The sequence below is a fragment of the Oncorhynchus tshawytscha genome, linkage group LG05 (genome assembly GCF_018296145.1).
Source record: "Oncorhynchus tshawytscha isolate Ot180627B linkage group LG05, Otsh_v2.0, whole genome shotgun sequence".
Taxonomy (NCBI): domain Eukaryota; kingdom Metazoa; phylum Chordata; class Actinopteri; order Salmoniformes; family Salmonidae; genus Oncorhynchus; species Oncorhynchus tshawytscha.
In genome coordinates, this window is record NC_056433.1 from 66,617,862 (window position 1) to 66,642,222 (window position 24,361).

Consider the following 24,361-nt stretch of genomic DNA (forward strand, 5'->3'; position numbering starts at 1 on the left):
AAAAATACCAGCCTTAGTAAAGTTGAACATTTATTTTGAGGCCTTTGACTCTACAGCTACAGTACTCACCAGTTGTTTTCTTTCCAGAAGTCCATAGGTCATCCCTGTAGAGTGCCCAAAACGAGTGCCTTGCAGCTGTAGACTTATCATGTAGTTATCAACTTAGGATAGTACCCTAAGCAGCACCCCGGAAATTAGGAAAGCCCTAGATATGACATTAGACAATGCCATGATAGGGTCATTTTGCCAAAACCATGGACGTGTATATAGGGTCGACCACCAGAGGGGAAAATGACACAGCGATCACCAACTGGACATCTGCTGCCCAGGCTTGAAGCGGACTTCTTCATTTGCAGACACCCTAACCGAGTCGACCACCAGAGGGGGGACTGCAACAGCAATTATCAACTGGACATCTGCTGCCCAGCCTTGGAGCGGACTTCTTCATCCCCAGAAACCCTACCCGGGTCGACCACCAGAGGGGGACCACAACGATGGTCCACAACCAGGAGAACCCATGGTCATTTTTATGTTGGTTTGCAAAATGCAGGTTAATCGCACGATTGAACCCAACATGGGGGGACTGTCATGACGTTGGCCTGTTGGGGGAGGTTTATGACCACCATAAATACCTTTCCCCTTTTCTCTCCCTCTACTTTATAGAGTTGACTCTTGTAAAGCCTTCGCAACGTAGAGTCTGGTAACATCAAAAGGTGGGAAACAACCATATTTCGGTAATCCAACCAGTTGAAAATATGCATTTGTATTTAATGAATATGATCTCAGATCAGTTATTGTCTGAGACTAATGACATTTTGTCACCAAGATGGCATAGCTGTCACGCCCTGGTCTTAGTATTTTGTGTTTATATATTTATTTGGTCAGGCCAGGGTGTGACATGGGTTTATTTTGTGTTGTGTTTATGTATGGGGGTTTTTCGTAGGTTTTGGGATTGTGTCTTAGTGGGGTGTTCTAGCAAAGTCTATGGTTGCCTGAGGCGGTTCTCAATCAGAGGCAGGTGATTCTCGTTGTCTCTGATTGGGAACCATATTTAGGCAGCCATATTCGTTGAGTGTTTCGTGGGTGATTGTTCCTGTCTCAGTGTTTCGTATTTCACCAGATAACCTATACAGCCTTTCACGTTCCGTTTGTTGTTTTGTATTGATCGTGGTTTGTCTACATTAAACATGTATCGAATTAACCACGCTGCATTTTGGTCCGACTCTCTTTCGACGGAAGAAAACCGTAACAATAGCAGTCAGACGTCTTTTGTCCTCGTCTTGTCCTGTATATACAGTGGGGCAAAAAAGTATTTAGTCAGCCACCAATTGTGCAAGTTCTCCCACTTAAAAAGATGAGAGGCCTGTAATTTTCATCATAGGTACACTTCAACTATGATGGACAAAATGAGAAGAAAAAATCCAGAAAATCACATTGTAGGATTTTTGATGAATTTATTTGCAAATTATGGTGGAAAATAAGTATTTGGTCAATAACAAAAGTTTCTCAATACTTTGTTATATACCCTTTGTTGTCAATGACAGAGGTCAAACGTTTTCTGTAAGTCTTCACCAGGTTTTCACACACTGTTGCTGGTATTTTGGCCCATTCCTCCATGCAGATCTCCTCTAGAGCAGTGATGTTTTGGGGCTGTTCCTGGGCAACACGGACTTTCAACTCCCTCCAAAGATTTATGGGGTTGAGATCTGGAGACTGGCTAGGCCACTCCATGACCTTGAAGTGCTTCTAACGAAGCCACTCCTTCGTTGCCTGCAACCCCCCTCACCAATTTCTATATAAAAAATAAAGTATCATTTACCTCATATTCGGCCAGGTCATTTACAAAATAGCCTCCAATACCCTACTCAACAAATTGGATGCAGTCTATCACAGTGCCATCCGTTTTGTCACCAAAGCCCCATATACTACCCACCATTGCGACCTGTTGGCTGGCCCTCGCTTCATACTCGTCGCCAAACCCACCGGCTCCATGTCATCTACAAGACCCTGCTAGGTAAAGTCCCCCCTTATCTCAGCTCGCTGGTCACCATAGCATCACCCACCTGTAGCACGTACTCCAGCAGGTATATCTCTGGTCACCCCCAAAAACAAAATCTTTCTTTGGCCTCTCCTTCCAGTTCTCTGCTGCCAATGACTGGAACGGACTACAAAAATCTCTGAAATTGGAAACACATATCTCCCTCACTAGCTTTAAGCACCAGCTGTCAGAGCAGCTCACAGATTACTGCACCTGTACATAGCCCACCTATAATTTAGCCCAGAAAACCTCTTTCCCTACTGTACTTATTTTATTTATTTATTTTGCTCCTTTGCACCCCATTATTTTTATTTCTACTTTAAACATTCTTCCACTTCAAATCTACCATTCCAGTGTTTTATTTGCTTTATTGTATTTACTTTGCCACCGTGGCCTTTTTTTGCCTTTACCTCCCTTCTCACCTCATTTGCTCACATCGTATATAGACTTGTTTCTACTGTATGTTTGTTTTACTCCATGCGTAACTCTGTGTCATTGTATGTGTCGAACTGCTTTGCTTTATATTGGCCAGGTCGCAATTGTAAATGAGAACTTGTTCTCTATTTAACCAGGTAGGCAAGTTAAGGTGAAATAAAATATAAATAAATAAAATGACAGGATGACAGAAACTGTATCTTGGAAAGTCGCCAAATTCTAGTTATCAGATTCACATGGAATTGTTGTGCAATTTAAATGTTTAAATATGAAACTATTTGTGAAAGATGAAATGTAATTTTAGCTTCTTAAACTAGAGAACGGTTTGTCAGTAAACTCTGCTCACTCAGAAGCCCCACCCAAGTGAACAGACATTGGTTGTAAAACTATGAACACACACCCTTCTTTCACCACTATATAAACCCGTTGACGAAAATTCAACTTTCTGTTCTAAGGACAAGAGGACGGCGGTCCCCACGTTAAAAGGTCAAGATCACCAACAGAACTAAGCCAACCTCAGCGTGAACTCTGGTTGAACGACAAGAACCTAACAAAATTAGCATCGAATTTCAACGTGAAGATGACGATCAACACGACGAAAGGAGGAATTTTGACTATATCAGCCAGAAAATAACATGAGCTTAAAGTATGGCAACTTGGTATGAACTTTGAACTCTTATTCACTAAATCAGTGATACCTCCTAGCCGTTGCATTAGCAACAGCAGCTGTAAACGTGGGCTAGGAGAGGACGGACAGAGTATCCACTCTACCACACTCCACCACTAGACATTCTTCAGAGGACAAGAGATCCATACTGGAGAACCCGGCCTTCTATCTACGACCAATCTACCGAAGCACGGCTCAGAGTAAATATTTATTGCATTGTCCTTTTTCATATAGGCAGTTATTTAAAATGCATAAGATACTGTATTTACGATAGCATAGCTGCCTATGGCCCGATAGAGACCAAATCTTTTTGTTCCCGCTCTTTCATTCAAAACCCAACCCCCTTTCTTTCTGTAACCAGCCATCATATCTGTTCCGTCCAGTAGGGACGTTTTCCTTTATGACATGATTTGTAATCAATGTATGATCCTTTCTGTGTAGATGTAATTCTGTGTGATTATGTCACATCCTGACCATAGAATGCCTGTATTGTCTATGGTAGAGTAGGTCAAATCAAAATCAAATCAAATGTATGTCACATACACATGGTTAGCAGATATTAATGCGAGTGTAGCGAAATGCTTGTGCTTCTAGTTCCGACAATGCAGTAATAACCAATGAGTAATCTAACCTAACAATTCCAAAACTACTACCTTATACACACACAAGTGTAAAGGGATAAAGAATATGTACATAAAGATATATGAATGAGTGATGGTACAGAACGGCATAGGCAAGATGCAGTATATGGTATCGAGTACAGTATATACAAATGAGATGAGTAATGTAGGGTATGTAAACAAAGTGGCATAGTTTAAAGTGGGTAGTGATACATGTATTAGATAACGATGCAGTAGATGATAGAGTATAGTATATACATATGAGATGAATAATGTAGGGTATGTAAACATTTTATGTAGCATTGTTTAAAGTGGCTAGTGATATATTTTACATTCATTTCCATCAATTCCCATTATTAAAGTGGCTGGAATTGAGTCAGTGTCTTGGCAGCAGCCAGTCAATGTTAGTGGTGGCTGTTTGACAGTCTGATGGCCTTGAGATAGAAGCTGTTTTTCAGTCTCGCGGTCCCTGCTTTGATGCACCTGTACTGACCTCGCCTTCAGGATGATAGCGGGGTGAACAGGCAGTGGCTCAGGTGGTTGTTGTCCTTGATGATCTTTATGGCCTTCCTGTGACATCGGGTGGTGTAGGTGTCCTGGAGGGCAGGTAGTTTTGATGTGTTGTGCAGACCTCACTACCCTCTGGAGAGCCTTATGGTGGTGGGTGGAGCAGTTGCCTTACCAGGCGGTGATACAGCCCGACAGGATGCTCTCGATTGTGCATCTGTAGAACTTTATGAGTGCTTTTGGTGACAAGACAAATTTCTTCAGCCTCCTGAGGTTGAAGAGGCGCTGCTGCGCCTTCTTCACGATGCTGTCTGTGTGGGTGGACCATTTCAGCTTGTCTGTGATGTGTAAGCCGAGGAACTTTAAAAAAAAAACTTACTACCCTCTCCACTACTGTCCCATCGATGTGGATAGGGGGGTGCTCCCTCTGCTGTATCCTGAAGTCCACAATCATCTCCTTAGTTGTTGACGTTGAGTGCGAGGTTATTTTCCTGACACCACACTCCGAGGGCCCTCACCTTCTCCCTGTAGGCCGTCTCGTCGTTGTTGGTAATCAAGCCTACCACTGTAATGTCGTCCGCAAACTTGATGATTGAGTAGGAGGCGTGCATGGCCACGCAGTTGTGGGTGAACAGGGAGTACAGGAGAGGGCTTAGAATGCACCCTTGTGGGGCCCCAGTGTTGAGGATCAGCAGGGTGGAGATGTTCCCTACCCTCACCACCTGGGGGCGGCCTGTCAGGAAATCCAGTACCCATTTGCGCAGGGCGGGGTCGAGACCCAGCTTGATGACGAGTTGAGGGCACTATGGTGTTAAATGCCGAGCTGTAGTCCATGAACAGCATTCTCAGATAGGTATTCATCTTGTCCAGATGGGTTAGGGCAGTGTGCAGTGTGGTTGAGATTGCATCGTCTGTGGACCTATTTGGGCGGTAAGCAAATTGGAGTGGGTCTAGGGTGGAGGTGATATGGTCCTTGACTAGTCTCTCAAAGCACTTCATGATGACGGAAGTGAGTGCTACGGGGCGGTAGTCATTTAGCTCAGTTACCTTAGCTTTCTTGGGAACAGGAACAATGGTGGCCCTCTTGAAGCATGTGGGAACAGCAGACTGGGATAAGGATTGATTGAATATGTAAACACACCAGCCAGCTGGGCCTGCAGCCTTGTGAGGGTTAACACATTTAAATATTTTACTCACGTCGGCTGCAGTGAAGGAGAGTCCGCATGTTTTTGGTTGCGGGCCGTGTCAGTGGCACTGTATTGTCCTCAAAGCGGGCAAAAAAGTTATTTAGTCTGCCTGGGAGCAAGACATCCTGGTCCATGACGGGGCTGGTTTTCTTTTTGTAATCTGTGATTGACTGTAGACCCTGCCACATAGCTTGTGTCTGAGCCGTTGAATTGCGATTTGTGTGAGATTGAGGGTATCTAGCTTAGATTGTAGGACGGCCAGGGTGTTAAAATAAGCATGTCCCAGTTTAGGTCACCCAACAGTACAAACTCTGAAGATTAGATGGGGGGCGATCAATTCACATATGGTGTCCAGGGCACAGATGGGGGCTGAAGGGGGTCTCATCCCAACATTAACTCCAAGAGTTCACACTTGTAAGATACTAATTAAAGCTACACTCGTTGTGAATCCAGCCAACATGTCAGATTTTAAAAAAAGGCTTTTCGGCAAAAGCATAAGAAGCTATTATCTGATGATAGCACAACAGTAAACAAAGGGAGTAGCATATTCCAACCCGCAGGCGCTACACAAAACGCAGAAATAAAATATAAAACATGCCTTATCTTTGACGAGCTTCTTTTGTTGGCACTCCAATATGTCCCATAAACATCACAATTGGTCATTTTGTTCGATTAATTCCGTCCATATATATCCAAAATGTTAATTTATTTGGCGTGTTTGATCCAGAAAAAAACAGCTTCCAAATATGCAACGTCACTACAAAATATCTCAAAAGTTGGCTGTAAACTTTGCCAAAACATTTCAAACTACTTTTGTAATACAACTTTAGGTATTTTTAAACGTTAATAAATCGATCGAATTGAAGACAGGTCTATCTGTGTTCAATACAGGAAGACAACAAACCAACGCTACTTTTCATGTCTTGCGCAACTCAATAGTGTTACCCATTTCCTAGATGGCCGTACTTCTTCATGGCACAAAGGAATAACCTCAACCAAATTCCAAGGACTGGTGACATCCAGTGGAAGTGGTAGGAACTGAAAACAAGTGCCTAAGAAATATTGTTTCCCAATGAGAACCACTGAACAGACAGAGACCTAAAAAAATAATTCTGAACGGTTAGTCCTCAGGGTTTTGCCTGATACATAAGTTTTGTTATACTCACAGACATGACTCAAACAGTTTTAGAAACTTCAGTGTTTTCTATCCAAATCTACTAATAATATGCATATCTTATATTCCTGGCATGAGTGGCAGGAAGTTGAAATTGGGCACGCTATTTATCCAAAAGTGAAAATGCTGCCCCCTCTACCTTAATTAAGAAGGAAAGCAATTCAATGAATTAACTTTTAAGAAGGCACACCTGTTAATTTAAATGCATTCCAGGTGACTACCTCATGAAGCTATCATCAAGGCAAAGGGTGGCTACATTGAATAATCTCAAATATGTTTTGACTTGTTTAACACTTTTTGGTAACTACATGATTCCATGTGTGTTATATCAAAGTTGTGATATTTTCACTATTATTCTACAATGTAGATAATAGTATAAAATAAAAACCCTGGAATGAGCAGGTGTCCAAACTTTTGGCTGGTACTGTATGTACCATTGACCTGCAATGGATTTGTGCCACAAATTCTAATATAAGGTAAGCATTTCTTGTTCACCCAAATTCCAAAATTACATATTGGTTTTCTTCCCCTGTTAGCAGTACATGGAAAAGGGGTGACAGCAATCCATTCTTTGGTTTCACTGGAACGGTTTCCAAAATGCTAACGTTTTAGCATTGGTGGCACAAATCCCATTCATGTTATGGGACCGATAACAGCATTTCTGCGCATTTTGTTCAAAACATCTAAGTGACTTTGTTGACCTTTACACTCAATTGTAGATACTTTCGGATGATTTGGACATGATATGAAATACGCTCATATCGGTCCCATGACGTGAATGAGATTTGTGATACAAATGCAAAAAATATTAGCATTTGGAAACAGTGCCAGGGAAGCTAAACCAAAGCATGGATTGAAGTCATACTTTACAGGGTAATTAAAGCCCAAATGTAATTTTGTAATTTGAGTGAACTATCCCTTTAAGTAGGCTATTTGCAAATGTATTATAGTGACGGTACAATTCCCACCAAGTGGGTTAACCCTGTTAATAGAGAGTTTTCCTTTCATGCCAGTGACCCAGGTTCCCTTCCCTGCCCAGCCGTTCGCTACTCTGGTGCCAGAATTGGGATGGTGGCCGTGAGGCCATTGGAATGCACTGCCAGACATTTAAAGAGGCCGATGTGGTTGAAGCACAGAATCGTGCCTTCCCATTTGGAGGGAGCAATATAGTGGTCCTCGATAATATGAGCCTTGTTACCATTCTGAAGTGGGTTTACCCCATTGGCGCAATGCGTATCGTGTATGCTTTTCATGGCAGTGACCCAGGTTCCCTTCTCTGCATTGCAGTTTGCTACATTGGTGTCAGAATTGGGATGGCAGCAGTGAGGCAATTGGAAAGCACGGCTGGATGTTTGAGGAGGCTGATGTGGTGAAAGCCACGTTACCATTCCCAAGTGGGGTTACCCTATTTGCACCATGTGTAGGGTGTTTGACTTTCACACCAGTATGTGGATTTCAGATAAAATACTCAATTGTGATTTAACATTAGGTAAAGCAAGGCGCTAGAGCAAAGCACATTTCCAGCCATTTTACACAGTTAACAAATGAACAAGGGGGTAAAATAAATATATATATATTTTTATACTCTGGGCATGCATGCATAATGGTCTGCATAAACTGAATTACTATTCACAGAGTGTACAAAACATTAGGAACACCTTCCTAAAATTGATTGGCACCCCCTTTTGCCCTCAGAACAGCCTCAATTTGTTGGGGCATGGACTCTACAAGGTGTCAAAAGTGGTCCACAGGGATGCTGGCCCATGTTGACTCAATCATTTGAGAAACCAAGGCTGTCGAGTCTGCCAATAAGAATGTTGTGATTGACAGAGTCGAAAGCCTTGGAGGTCGATGAATACGGCTGCATAGTATTGTTTCTTATCGATGGCGGTTATGATGTCATTTAGAACCTTGAGCGTGGCTGATGTGCACCCATGACCAGCTCTGAAACCAGATTGCATAGCGGAGAAGGTATGGTGGGATTCGAAATAGTCAGTAATCTGTTTGTTAACTTCTTGCGTCGAGCAATCCCGTATCCGGGAGCGTAATCATAGCCTCAAGCTCATTACCATAACGCAACGTTAACGATTAATAAAATCACAAATGAAATGAAATAAATATATTGGCTCACAAGCTTAGCCTTTTGTTAACAAAACTGTCATCTCAGATTTTCAAAATATTCTTTTCAACCATAGCTACACAAGCATTTGTGTAAGAGTATTGATAGCTATCATAGCATTAAGCCTAGCATTCAGCAGGCAACATTTTCACAAAAACAAGAAAAGCATTCAAATAAAATAATTTACCTTTGAAGAACTTCGGAGCTTTGTTTTCAATGAGGAGACTCAGATAGCAAATGTTCAGTTTTTCCAAAAATATTATTTGTGTAGGAGAAATCGCTCCATTTTGTTCATCACGTTTGGATAAGAAAAAAAAAAACGAAAATTCAGTCATTACAACGCCAAACGTTTTTCCAAATTAACTCCATAATATCGACAGAAACATGGCAACGTTGTTTAGAATCAATCCAAGGTGTTTTTCACATATTTTTTCGATAATAAATCATTCGTGGCAGTTGGGTTTCTCCTCGGAAGCAAATGGAAAAATGCACGCAGCTGGAAATTACGCAATAATTTTGACGGAGGACACCAAGCGGGCACCTGGTAAATGTAGTCTCTTATGGTCAATCTTCCAATGATATGCCTACAAATACGTCACAATGCTGCCTTGGGGGACACCTTGGGGAAACGACAGAAAGTGTAGGTTCATTCCTGGCGTATTCACAGCAATATAAGGAGACATTGGAACACAGCGCCTTCAAAATCTGGGACATTTCCTGTTTGAAATTTCATCTTGGTTTCGCCTGTAGCATCAGTTCTGTGGCACTCACAGATAATATCTTTGCAGTTTTTGGAAACGTCAGAGTGTTTTCTTTCCAAAGCTGTCAATTATATGCATAGTCGAGCATCTTTTCGTGACAAAATATCTTGTTTAAAACGGGAACGTTTTTTTATCCAAAAATTAAGAGTGCCCCCTATATCGAAGTTGTTAACTTGGCTTTCGAAGACCTTAGAAAGACAGGGTAGAATAGATATAGGTCTGTAGCAGTTTGGGTCTAGAGTGTCACCCCCTTTGAAGAAGAGGATGACCGCGACAGCTTTCCAATCTTTGGGAATCTCAGACGATACGAAAGGGAGGTTGAATAGGCTAGTAATAGGAGTTGCAACAATTTCGGCAGATAATTTAGAAAGAGAGGGTTCAGATTGTCTAGCCCAACTGATTTGTAGGGGTCCAGATTTTTCAGCTCTTTCAGTACATCGGCTCTCTGGATTTGGGTAAAGGAGAAATGGTGGGGGCTTTGGCGGGTTGCTGTGGAGGGTGCCGGGCAGTTGACCGGGGTAGGGGTAGCCATGTGGAAAGCATGGCCAGCTGTAGAGAAATGCTTATTGAAATTCTCAATTATAGTACCCCGGCCAGGTCGATTAGAAAGGCCTGCTCGCAGAAGTGTTTCAGGGAGCATTTGACAGTGATGAGGGGTGGTCGTTTGGTCACAGACCCATTACGGATGCAGGCAATGAGGCAGGGATCACTGAGATCTTGATTGAAAACAGCAGAGGTGTGTTTGGAGGACGAATTAGTTAGGATGACATCTATGAGGGAGCCCGTGTTTACTGATTTGGGGTTGTACCTGGTAAGTTCATTGATCATTTGTGTGAGATTGAGGGCATCAAGTTTAGATTGTAGGATGGCTGGGGTGTAAAGCATGCCCCAGTTCAGGTCACCTAGTAGCACGAGCTCAGAAGATAGATGTGGGGCAATCAGTTCACATATAGTATCGAGGGCACAGCTGGGGGCAGAGGGAGGTCTATAGCAAGCGGCAACAGTGAGAGACTTGTTTCTGGAAAGGTGAATTTTTAGAAGTAGAAGCTCAAATTGTTTGGGTACAGACTTAGGAAGTAATACAGAACTCTGCAGGTTACCTTTGCAGTAGATTGCAACACCGCCCCCTTTGGCAGTTCTATCTTGGCAGAAAACGTTAAATCAAATCAAATTTTATTTGTCACATACACATGGTTAGCAGATGTTAATGCGAGTGTAGCGAAATGCTTGTGCTTCTAGTTCCGACAATGCAGTAATAACGAACAAGTAATCTAACTAACAATTCCAAAAAACTACTGTCTTATACACAGTGTAAGGGGATAAAGAATATGTACATAAGGATATATGAATGAGTGATGGTACAGAGCAGCATAGGCAAGATACAGTAGATGATATCGAGTACAGTATATACATATGAGATGGGTATGTAAACCAAGTGGCATGGTTAAAGTGGCTAGTGATACATGTATTACATAAGGATGCAGTCGATGATATAGAGTACAGTATATACGTATGCATATGAGATGAATAATGTAGGGTAAGTAACATTATATAAGGTAGCATTGTTTAAAGTGGCTAGTGATATATTTACATCATTTCCCATCAATTCTTATTATTAAAGTGGCTAGAGTTGAGTCAGTGTCATTGACAGTGTGTTGGCAGCAGCCACTCCATGTTAGTGGTGGCTGTTTAACAGTCTGATGGCCTTGAGATAGAAGCTGTTTTTCAGTCTCTCGGTCCCAGCTTTGATGCACCTGTACTGACCTCGCCTTCTGGATGACAGCGGGGTGAACAGGCAGTGGCTCGGGTGGTTGATGTCCTTGATGATCTTAATGGCCTTCCTGTAGCATCGGGTGGTGTAGGTGTCCTGGAGGGCAGGTAGTTTGCCCCCAGTGATGCGTTGTGCAGACCTCACTACCCTCTGGAGAGCCTTACGGTTGAGGGCGGTGCAGTTGCCATACCAGGCGGTGATACAGCCCGCCAGGATGCTCTCGATTGTGCATCTGTAGAAGTTTGTGAGTGCTTTTGGTGACAAGCCGAATTTCTTCAGCCTCCTGAGGTTGAAGAGGCGCTGCTGCGCCTTCTTCACGATGCGGTCTGTGTGAGTGGACCAATTCAGTTTGTCTGTGATGTGTATGCCGAGGAACTTAAAACTTCCTACCCTCTCCACTACTGTTCCATCGATGTGGATGGGGGTGTTCCCTCTGCTGTTTCCTGAAGTCCACAATCATCTCCTTAGTTTTGTTGACGTTGAGTGTGATGTTATTTTCCTGACACCACACTCCGAGGTCCCTCACCTCCTCCCTGTAGGCCGTCTCGTCATTGTTGGTAATCAAGCCTACCACTGTTGTGTCGTCCGCAAACTTGATGATTGAGTTGGAGGCGTGCGTGGCCACGCAGTCGTGGGTGAACAGGGAGTACAGGAGAGGGCTCAGAACGCACCCTTGTGGGGCCCCAGTGTTGAGGATCAGCGGGGAGGAGATGTTGTTGCCTACCCTCACCACCTGGGGGCGGCCCGTCAGGAAGTCCAGTACCCAGTTGCACAGGGCGGGGTCGAGACCCAGGGTCTCGAGCTTGATGACGAGCTTGGAGGGTACTATGGTGTTGAATGCCGAGCTGTAGTCGATGAACAGCATTCTCACGTAGGTATTCCTCTTGTCCAGATGGGTTAGGGCAGTGTGCAGTGTGGTTGAGATTGCATCGTCTGTGGACCTATTTGGGCGGTAAGCAAATTGGAGTGGGTCTAGGGTGTCAGGTAGGGTGGAGGTGATATGGTCCTTGACTAGTCTCTCAAAGCACTTCATGATGACGGATGTGAGTGCTACGGGGCGGTAGTCGTTTAGCTCAGTTACCTTAGCTTTCTTGGGAACAGGAACAATGGTGGCCCTCTTGAAGCATGTGGGAACAGCAGACTGGTATAGGGATTGATTGAATATGTCCGTAAACACACCGGCCAGCTGGTCTGCGCATGCTTTGAGGGCGCGGCTGGGGATGCCGTCTGGGCCTGCAGCCTTGCGAGGGTTAACACGTTTAAATGTCTTACTCACCTCGGCTGCAGTGAAGGAGAGACCGCATGTTTTCATTGCAGGCCATGTCAGTGGCACTGTATTGTCCTCAAAGCGGGCAAAAAAGTTATTTAGTCTGCCTGGGAGCAAGACATCCTGGTCCGTGACTGGGCTGGATTTCTTCCTGTAGTCCGTGATTTTCTGTAGACCCTGCCACATGCCTCTTGTTATAGTTAGCAATGGAGATTTCAGGGTTTTTGGTGGTCTTCCTAAATCAGTATTCAGACACGGCTAAGACATCTGGGTTGGCAGAGTGTGCTAAAGCAGTTAGTAAAACAAACTTAGGGAGGAGGCTTCTAATGTTAACATGCATGAAACCAAAGCTTTTACGTTTACAGAAGTCAACAAATGAGAGCACCTGGGGGGTGGGAGTGGAGCTAGGCACTGCATGACCTGGTGTAAGTCTGTTTTTGCCTCTTCGTGTGGTGACGTTGATAGACCAGTCGTGAAATTAGTAGGGTTCCAAGTAGCTCTAGGTAGCTAGCAGGCCGATATTGTAGCCCAGGAGTATGCTTCGGTGGTAGAGTGAGATGAGTAATGTAGGATATGTAAACATTATTAAAGGGATGATATTTAAAGTGACTAGTGATACCTTTATTAAGTCCATTTATTTAAGTGGCCAGAGATTTGAGTCTGTATGTTAGTGATGGCTGTTTAACAGTCTGATGGACTTGATTGAAAAATAGTTTGTCTCTCAGTCCCAGCTTTGATGCACCTGTCCTGACCTCACCTTCTGGATAATAGCAGGGTGAAAAGGCAGTGGCTCGGGTGGTTGTTGTCATTGATGGTCTTTCTGGCCTTCCTGCGACATTGGGTTCTGTAGGTTACCTGTAGGGCAGGTAGTTTGCCCCCGGTGATGCGTTCTGCAGACCACACTACCCTCTGGAGAGCCTTGCGGTTGAGGGCGGTGCAATTGCCGTACCAGGCGGTGATACAGCCTGACAGGGTGCTCTCGATTGTGCATCTCTAAAAGGTTGTGAGTGTTTTAGATGACAAGTCAAATTTCTACAGCCTCCTGAGTTGAAAGAGGCGCTGTGGTGCCTTCACTACTACGGTCCCGTCGATGTGGATGGGGGTGCTCCCTCTGCGGTTTCCTGAAGTCCATGATTATCTCCTTTGTTGTCGCTGAGTGAGATTATTGTCCTGTCACTACACTCCGAGGGCCCTCACCACCTCCTTGTAGGCTGTCTCATTATTGTTGGTAATCAAGCCTACCACTGTTGTCGTCTGCAAACTTGATGATTGAGTTGGAAGGGTGGAAGGGTCTTCCAGCATGACAACGACCAAAAACACACAACCAGGGCAACTAAGGAGTGGCTCCGTAAGAAGCATCTCAAAGTCCTGGAGTGGCCTAGCCAGTCTCCAGACCTGAACCCAATAGAAAATCTTTGGAGAGGGCTGAAAGTCCGTATTGCCCAGCGACGGCCCTGAAACCTGAAGGATCTGGAGAAGGTCTGTATGGAGGAGTGGGCCAAAATCTCTGCTGCAGTGTGTGCAAACCAGGTCAAGAACTACAGGAAACGTATGATCTCTGTAATTGCAAACAAAGGTTTCTATACTAAATATTAAGTTCTGCTTTTCTGATGTATCAAATGAAAAATAGCCCATCTATAATTTAACCCAAACAACTACCTCTCCCCCTACTGTATTTATTTATGCTCCTTTGCACCCCATTATTTAGATGTCAACCTTGCACATTCTTCCACTGCAAATCTACCATTCCAGTGTTTTACTTGCTATATTGTATTTACTTCTCCACCATGGCCTTTTCTTTTTTTTGTTGCCTTTACCTCCCTTATCTCACCTTTTTGCTCACATTGTATATAGACTTATTTTTCTACTGTATTATCGACTGTTTTTTTACTCCATGTGTAACTCTGTTGTATGTGTCGAACTGCTTTGCGTTATCTTGGCCAGGTCACAATTGTAAATGAGAACTTGTTCTCAACTTGCCTACCTGGTTAATAAAAAAATTTAAAAAATACATTTTGGAAGATGAGCCTCGTCACTGAGATTAAATCCAGTTTGCCAGGACTGTTAAAAGGTGAAATCTGATATTTTCTGCCATTAAATAACTCTTGAATACCTCAATAGGCCTTCCTTCAGACCTTCTTAAATGCATTTTGTGAAGGTGAGGAGACAGGACACGGAATTGTGTAAGGACTCATTAAGTTAGCTGTCTGTTTTTATGCTCGCTCTAACAGGTTGCTCCGTAGTTCACAACACTGGTGTCTGTGGACCTCAAGAAGTCGTTCTATGAAGGCCTGCCCAAGCTCCTTGAATTCTACAGGACCAAGAAAAGTGGAGGTACTGCTAAAACACTTGATGGGCAGTCTCGACAAAGAAGTTGTATTATATTTATGGAAACAAAAGTATTCTGTACAGTCCGGTATGTACATTGATAATATGGATAACTTTTTTTCAATACGTCTTAATATGGGTGATGACTCCTTAACATTGTGTTATTTACAACCACTTTGATAACAATGGTGTAAATTGTGCTTTTTTTGTCAGTTCCATTCAGAGGGAGGCTGTGCTGCGAGGCCTGCCTTGATTCAAGAGAGAGGACCCTATCCATTTCTTGAAGATGTGAGGTATATAACAATACACTACAACACAACGTTATTATTTCAACCTTCATTCACAACAGATATGTTTCAGAGCTGATCTAATTACACTGTAGATATCCCTGAGCAGCTGTTTAGAGAAAATGACCCTGGAATTGTTTTGATTCTGTTTATAGAGCAGCACCGTTTGCATTCTGAATGTCACAGAACTCAATAATAACAGTTTATTCATCCCTGGTAGTTATCTAAACTAGCTTGCTAACGTGACTACTTTGTGTGAAGCGGAAGTTTGTTTATTGAGATGATAGCAGTGAGGTCAAATTCAAGTTTCATAAACAACAAAAATCCATATTTGTTTCTGATACCCCCAGGTGTTCTAAATGGAGAATCAAATAGTAAAAACATGAACCATCAAGCCATCTTAAACAATTATGTTATGGGGGGTGAACATCCATAAGCTATACAACTGATAATATCTTCAAATAAAAGTGGTTGGGTAAGTTTTGAAATGTACTTGTAATGTGTATTTTTTCAAGCCCCCCCCCAAAAAAAACCTGTTTTACATACATTTCTAATGGTGTTAGAAATATGCTTTCATCAGATGCTCCAGAGATGTTCATCATGGGGGGATATCCTTTTGCTGGCTTTGAAGTAGAGGGAAGGAGCATGCATGAGTTGACTCTCCACATGTTATGCTCCTATAAAGGAGTCTATGGATTTGCTTCCATAACATTTTATTCCCTATCCACTTGTACACTGCATTAAACTATTGTAAGTTATAGCCTACCACAGGGTTCGCCAATTCTATTCCTAGAGAGCTTCTGTGCAGGTTCTCTCCAGCCCATCACTAACACATATTTGAAGAATCATGCACAGCAAGTTGCTTTCCCAATATTAGAGGCCCTTGGCCTACTGTTAACGATACGTTTTATCTGACAGATAGACGCATATGAATACTTGTGTTTTAAAGTAATATTTAAAATCATCCATTTCTACTAGATAATTACATAATCTGCTTTTTTTTATAATTTGAGGCCCATAATCTAACTGGAAATGTTTGAACAATCTGATCCCGTACATTAACTTGAATCCTAACACATACATACATTTTCAATTAAAGTAGGGGGTTTCAGATGTACATTAACTAGCCAATATTAGAAAAATACATTGTAAATATGGTAATTTAATAAAATTACTTGTTTTACTGTAATTTTAGCCTGCCAAAGCAGGACATTTTAATTAACCATTTGTCATTCTTACTCTTCATGTAAATGTCTGTAATTCTAAGATTCTCACACATCAATTGAATGACATTTTTCTGTAATTTTACTGTTAATGTTTGGCACCCTGTGGTTCCATGCTTTTGACAGTTACAATATTGTCCTGTAATTTTAGATATGGCCCATAAATTTACAGGGCAATATTGTAAATATACATTAAAAAACATTAACTGTAAAATTACAGAAAAATGTCAGATTGAAAAGCCATGTGAAAATCTTGAAATTAGACAGATTCACATTTAATTTCTGATTTAAAGTATGTGTTAAGATAACTGAAATATATTTTAGAAATGTTCCAAATAGCCAATTAAGGGTACATTACTGTATATTTACAGTAAATCTATAAAACTAAAAAAGTAATCTGACAGTGTTTTTATGGAATTACTGTAAACATACATTAATGTACCCCTAAAATTGTCTATTTGGAACAATTCTACAATAGGTTTCAGTCATCTTAATACACTTTAAATCAAATGTTTTTTTACTGTAATTTTTGCCTGCTAAAGCAGAGAATGTTAATTAAGTTTGTCACTTAAATGTAAATGTCTGTAATTTTAAGATTTTCAAATGTCATTTGAATCTACAAACATGTTCTGTCATTGTACAGCTAATGTTTGGCACCCCTGTTGACTTAAAACAATTTTTTTTAATAACAGTGCACAGCTTCTACTGTACAGGCTGTGCTCTTTTACAAGTTGAAGTCTTACATTGTGCATTTCTCTCTCTCAGGGATTAATCTAATGTGACATTGATCCCTCTGAATGTTCAATGTACACGCCCCATCAGCAACAGAGGAATAGTTTTGAATTTTTAGAACCAGGAAGAAATATCCTTTTGATTGCAACGACCTCAGTCACCATACATGACGTTGAAGTAAACAACCCCTATGCCAGCTTCAAGTCAATAGCCAGCTTCACATTCAAAGGAGCACAGATCAACTTTCCTAATTGAGCTGCTTAATTTGTGTGATAGAGAGCAAGAGACGGCAAGCAAGAGAAAAGACAAAAGTGAGATGGAGAACAGCTATGATCCTCTCTGAATAATGATCCCAATAGTGAACATGCCACCAACACCACCAAAAAGGATCAAACACTCACCAGAGAATGATTTACTTGGTATGGTTCACATAAACAATGTGATATGGATTCAGCATCATGGATTTAGGATAGAATTGCATGTAATAGTCACTGTAGCGTATCACTATATCTCCAGGATGAGGAGCTAATTTTCATCACACAACAGGGTCATTAAGGTATTACCCTCTCCTTAGTCCCGATCCCAGCTATAAGTCTTTAGCCTGGGCCACAAAATGAGGCTACTGTCACATAATGGAGGGAGCCTAACAGATGTGGATTTAGTACCTGTCCTCTCTCCTTACCAGAGGCAGGTGTGAATGTAATCACCTTCACTGTAAACAGCAATCATATGGCCTGGTTTATAATCTATGGTGTTTGGCAGAGCGGGGTGGAGCTACACACCATATTCACTGTCGATCCTCATTGTGTCTATTGTCACAACAAAGCAGACGAGCCAGGATCTCACACTCTGCGCAAGGACACATTACTGTAGCAGTGCCTGGAATATCTCACACAGTGCATTCGGAAAGTATTCAGACCCTTTGAATTTTTCCACATTTTGGTACGTTACAGCCTTATTTGAAAAAAGAAAATCCCTCAAGCTACACAATAACCCATAATGAAATTTTACAACATTTACATGAAGAAATATTACATTTACATAAGTATAAAGATCCTTTACTCAGTACTTTGTTGAAATACCTTAGGCAGTGATTCAGCCTTGAGTCGTCTTGGGTATGATGCTACAAGATTGGCACACCTGTATTTGGGGAGTTTCTCCCATTTTTCTCTGCAGAACCTCTCAAGCTCTGTTAGGTTGGATGGGGTGCGGAGTGGAGCTGCACTGCGATTGTCACGTCTCTCCAGAGATGTTTGATCAGGTTCAAGCCACTCCTGCGTTGTCTTGGCTATGTGTTTAGAGGCATCATTCTATTGGAAGGTGAACCTTCACCCCAGTCTGAGGACCTGAGCACTCTAGAGCAGGTTTTTATCAAGAACCTCTCTGCATTTTGCGCCGTTCATCTTTCCCTATCCTGACTAGTCTCCTGCCACTGAAAAACATCCCTGCAGCATGATGCTGCCAACACCATGCTTCACTGTAGGGATGGTGCCAGGTTTCCTCCAGATGTGGCGCTTGGCATTCAGGCCAAATAGTTCAATCTTGGTTTCATCAGACCAGAGAATCTTGGTCTGAGAGTCCTTTAGGTGCCTTTTGGCAAACTCCAAATGGGCGGTCATGTGCCTTTTACAGAGGACTGGCTTCCGTCTGGCCACTTTACCTAAACGTGCTGTTTGGTGGAGTGCTGCAGAGATGCTTGTCCTTCTGGAAGGTTCTCCCATCTCCACAGAGGAACCCTGACCAAGGCCCTTCTCCCCTGATTACTCATTTTGGCCAGGTGGCCAGCTCTAGGAAGAGTCTTGGTGGCTCCAAACATCCATTTAAGAAGAATGGACACCACTGTGTCCTTGGGGACATTCAATGCTGCAGAAATGTTTTGGTACCCTTCCCCAGATCTGTGCCTCGACATATTCCTGTCTTGGAGAGCTACAGACAATTCCTTGACCTCAGCTTGGTTTTTGCTCTGACATGCACTGTCAACTGTGGGACCTTATATAGACAGGAGTGTGCCTTTCCAAATCATGTCCAATCAATTGAATTTATCATAGGTGGACTCCAATCAAGCTGTATAAATATCTCAAGGATGATCAATGGAAAAATGAGTCACCTGAGCTCAAAAGGGTCTGAATACAAATGTTTGTTTTTTTCTAAATTTGTAAACATTTTGAAAAATCTGTTTTTCCTTTGTCATTGTGGGGTATTGTGTGTAGATTGAGGAACAAAAAACTATTCCATCCATTTGAGAATAAGGCTGTAACGCAATACAATGTGGAAAAAGTCAAAGGGTCTGAATACTTAATATGAGCCAGTTTGCTACAGGTGGAAAATAATCCAGAAGCAACATGAAACGTAAATTATGTGGATTCGAAATAATAGATTTTTTTGTAGGGTTGATAAATGTTTTGTTAGTGCAAATCAAGTCTGACATTTTAAAGTGGATATTACAAACTTTAGAAGCCTTTTTAAACCTTGAATACACTACAAGTTTGCATTTCTCAGCAACAAAGAGTAATCAAATGAAGATCCTACATCTGTATAGCTTACTCACACACATGCAAGACTGTGCACATAAGCACACACAGCCATCAACACTCCTCACCTCTTCACTCGGCTGCCCCTGAGAATTCTGTCACCACCGACACACAGCATAGGCTCTGGAACAGACGTTACCATGGACCTCTGCTACACACACACAGTCGCTATAGCAGAGGTGACACCACGGACCTCTGCCCCATATAACTCCCCCATCACACACACTTGTCAGGAACCATAAGCCCTGTGCTCTACGAGCTCCTCGTCACGACTCCCCGAGCTACAGGGACACGCTACTGTAACTGTCCTGAGGCATCACTCAACCTTTGGCTGGGGGAGAAAAGAGGTTATGCTGAGTCTATATATCTTAACCATTTGAAGCAGTTTATGTTCTATGTAACTGGAGAATGGATTTGTGCGCCTATGTTTTGTGATTTTTAGGAGACGGGAAATGATTTCCCTCTTGGAGGACTATTCTATAGGCATTGAGAACTGTCTGTTGCCTTACGACGGCTCTGAAAATAAACCAGCGGCATGCAGAGTTACAGTTACCAGCTATTGAACGACACGATTGTATGATTCAATCTTGTAGGCGTTGATCAAGATGCCTCTCCAGAACAAACATGTTTTTGTCGGTGGCGAACCGTGGCTATTGGACCTAGACCAAAACATTGTATCAAACTCAAAAAATCGAGACAAATTAAAGAGTCATAACGTTACTATATGCACCCAACATTATATATAGCTCTAATGCAGATGAAGCAATGCTTTTGATGACATCATGTATTAATCAAACAGGGCTGCAACTTGCACAGAGACATAACAGTACCAGCACAGAACAATGCGACCTGCAACAGCCACACTGCGCACCCAATTTATGGTAGCCAAAATTTGATTGGTTGATTCCACTGTCAATCCAGAATTCTGCTCTAATGCAGTTGAATGGCAAGGGTATTGAGGGATTTGTTTATCTGGCAAGGGTTACCCTGGTGGGAGGAGTTTAAACCGGATGAAAAGTGATTGCACTCGTTTTGGATCCGGGCTGCCTCCAGGGTGTGAGCCAGGTGCCTTGCTCTGGCCGACAGCAAAGTCAGCTCAAAACAAATGTGACGTAATTAAGCATGTATGATGAGTAGGATTCTGTGTTTTCACATGAAAAGTGATTGTTTTTGATAAAAATGCTTTACATGGGTTGCCAATGAAAACGAGTTTGAAAATTTGAAAATTTATTTTTATGGCACAACATAACAGCTCAAAATAACTATCGCTTGCACAGGAGAAGGGAGCTCTTATCTTACATATCACAGTCCTTAATAAGGGATCACATTGACTGAGGTGTTGAAATTCTAAGATACTATTGCCCTTTCTCTTCCAGAGTCAGCAGGTGTAGCTTTGTGCTGAGAGTCACCAGCAGGGGGGAGTAAGGCACAGAGAGAGAGAGAGAGAGAGCTAACACTTTCACAGTCCTCTTGACTCCCTTTCCCTGGTCCTGACTGAACAGGTCACTGGAGCACAGAGAGCGAGAGCAGCGTTACATTCCCCATCTGTGCCTGGCCGTGTCACCTCAGCCGGCAGCCAAACGCCACTGTGTGTCAGTCAAGACCCTTTAGCTGGTATCATCCACTATGCTGTTCCAGCAATCCCATGCCGACAACATCACACAAACATACCAGGGACACACATGCAAAATCACACACGCCTTGCATGAAAATGGAAAAATCACAATAAACACAATAGGTATGGACAGGTGACAAAGACAGCACTCACTACAGCAAACAACCCCAGTATTCATCCGCCTGACCTTGCCAGCAGTCAGTGCAGTATATGTTATTGATGAAGAACACTGGTTGTGAGCTGCGATATATGCGGCCACTTTGCCAGACTTTGCAAACTGCCTTGTCCCTCCTGTTCTTTTGAAACTAGAAATGCCAGCTGTAAGGCTAAACCCCTCTGCTTCGCATCACACACACTCACTGGCAATCTCACCTCTATCAATGTCACCTGTACAGGTATCTCTAAACCATAATGTTGATCTTACTCTGAACCTTGCTACTCAAGAAACTTTCGATGATCTCACCAGTCTCCCTAAACCCTGCAGCCATCTTTACTTAAGCCATGCAGACAGACTCACCTGTATATCTTGTACTTGGTGGTGAATCCTTGCTGGTAGCGCTCCGTAAAGTCAGAAAACTCCTGGGAGTGATGAAAGGGCCCTTTGTCAGACAGGAGCCAGGCGAAGGGCCCCGTGGCGTCGCTGGAGCCCCCTGCCCCTGCAGACGCCCCAGCTCCTGCCCCGGCCCTGCTGGCTGCCGCCCCTACCACCCAGCACTGTAGGAGGCTTAGAACTGTACACTCCCATAGAACCATCAGAGCCACCCGTCTAACAGTGATACACCGGCCGCTCATGCTTCCCCCGCACCCGACGACTCCTCATTCTCCCCAAACTTCTTTCCCCTTGTCCTGAACGATAGGAGGGAGAAAGACAGGATGGTTATATGTTAGAGAAGGGGATGAGTGTGTGAGTTTTGTAATGAGAGTAATAACCAGAGGCTAACATGTCACCACAGTGTGTGTGTGTGAGATACTGTGCTTGTGTCATCAGTGAAATACTTGTCATTTCTTGACCTTCCATTAGCTAGGCAACCTGACTATTTTTCAATAAGTATTTTTCAAAAAAAGATTCTCCTGAATTAACACTATGCGATTTAAATACTATGATGTAGTGTATTGTACATAATGTATACGTTTTCCAATCAATAAACAACCAAATTAATATGATAATGTAAATAGTATTTTAAAACACAGGGGTCAAATTGTCTACAATTAATAGGCTATTTTATTTTTACACATTCGTGGTAGAACATAGTGGAAAATCATTTTACCTGATTCTGCGAACGGTGTGGTACAACGCTTATCGGTGAAGTTATTGTTACAATTTCGCCCCAGCGGATCTTCTGAGTGGACCGCAAAGTTGTGATCAGCCCAATGCATGAGAGAACGCGCATGGGATCGAGACCCAACTGGATAAACCTCCGTTTACTGGGTCAGACGATCATACGCTATAAATCACGGCCACGGGAAGTAAAAAAATAGTGACTGAGCGACATCCACCTGAATGGCTGGAGCTCCCTTTTACCGCATCATACCTCCATACCTCCAGTGGGTCGACTACACTCGATTATGTAAAATCCAAAGGAAGGAGAAGGCAACAGCGCACCGGACAGAGACGAACAAGGGCGCGCTGCTCATTAAGCTGGAGGAAAATCAATTTCCACCTTCCAGGTGAATTTTCTGTTGTTTTTTTTCCGAGGGAAAATAAGTTGTTTATGATGTTCCTCAGAAGAAAAAACACAATGCATAAATAGGTGGTTGCTTTCCCCTCAACGCCAAAAAAGCCAAATGATCCTCTTTTCTAACTGAGACGCACTTGGAGAACTGCGCACTCGAGTGCGATGCTCTCTTGTACTCTAGTCAGTGTGGTGGCATGTATCAGAATGATATTCGCTGGTTTGCTCTCGAGCACGGTTAAAATGTCAAATGTATTCCCAAACCGAGCCCACCCCACTCCCCATTGGCTGAATGGAGATAAGAGAGGCAGGGTTTAGGTCTGGCTGTATAATGAAACGGATGGTCAAGAGATTACCTAGAGTTTAGGCTCTTCACTTCTGTCAGAATAAATCAGGGGCCATTTGTCGAATACAAATATTTGACAGGCACAACATCTGACTATAGGCTACACATCTTATATCGGCTAAATGTTTGTCGTAGGTTATTGGGCTGTGCTGATTGTAATGTTGTCTCAGCACTTGAAAGCTTGAAAGACACCATTCGTTAATTATACAAAAGATGTGGAGTTTCAGATCCAAGTTGAAGGGAGGAAAATACCTTGCAGGACAAAAATATGACATAACAAAACACCAATTTGGCTTGGGCCATTAAAGTTACATGGCAAAAATTGACAAATATATATATATATATATATATATTTTTTTTTTAAATGTCTTCATTTAACAGACGTTCTTATACAGAGCGGTTTACAGTAGTGAGTGCATTCAGTAGTGAGGGCTTCCAAGACGGTCTTCTGATCTGTGGTGACTTGTGAGACAGGCGTCATTTCCGGTCACAACTTGTAGACTTGTTTATGTGCTGCTGTGAAGTTTGTTGCTAACCTTACTTTGCTACCTGCCAACTTTACGATTGTTTGACTTTTTAATTACAGTTTTTTTAATATATATATTTTTCCCTCGCTCAACTTTTTTCATTCAACTTCTTCACCCCAGACACTTTATCTGGACGTGGTTCGTCAGGACCTCCACCAGCCGATTCGAAGTAGTAACATTAACATTATGCCTTCTAATTGCAGTCGTTGTACTCATAATATACAGGAGAACGATCACTTTATGGCAAGGATAGCTTTGCTGCAAGCCCAGTTTCAGACGCAATCGTTAGGCAAGGGTAATTTAAGTGTAGGAAAGGATGAAACAGCCTCTGTGCCACGAATAAGTACAAATAGTAGTATAAATCCCCTCGCACAGTCCCCACAGCCGGACAATTTTATCATGGCTTCTGGAAGGAAATTCTGTAGGAATGCTCAACCAGTGTCGCTCATTCAGACGACAGAAACTTTCAACCGGTTCTCCCCATTAAGCAACGGGTCGGAGTCAGAGGCTGAGCCTTCTCTGGTCTCTTCTCCTCCCGTTACGGGGCCTGAGA

The 24,361-nt window shown here is 42.7% G+C and overlaps 1 protein-coding gene across 1 annotated transcript in view; it reads right to left on the reverse strand.

The window, feature by feature from the left end:
• LOC112251162 (BMP/retinoic acid-inducible neural-specific protein 3-like) overlaps positions 1–23,142 on the reverse strand; it is a 64,695-nt gene extending 41,553 nt beyond the window's left edge. Inside the window, exons 1-2 of the mRNA XM_024421956.1 lie at positions 22,531–23,142; positions 21,780–22,108 (exon numbers count right to left, since the gene is read on the reverse strand). Coding sequence (XP_024277724.1) covers positions 21,780–22,054 — 275 coding nt within the window. The 5' untranslated portion in view covers positions 22,055–22,108; positions 22,531–23,142. The remainder of the gene's footprint in view (positions 1–21,779; positions 22,109–22,530) is intronic.
• Between the last annotated feature and the right edge of the window lie 1,219 nt (positions 23,143–24,361).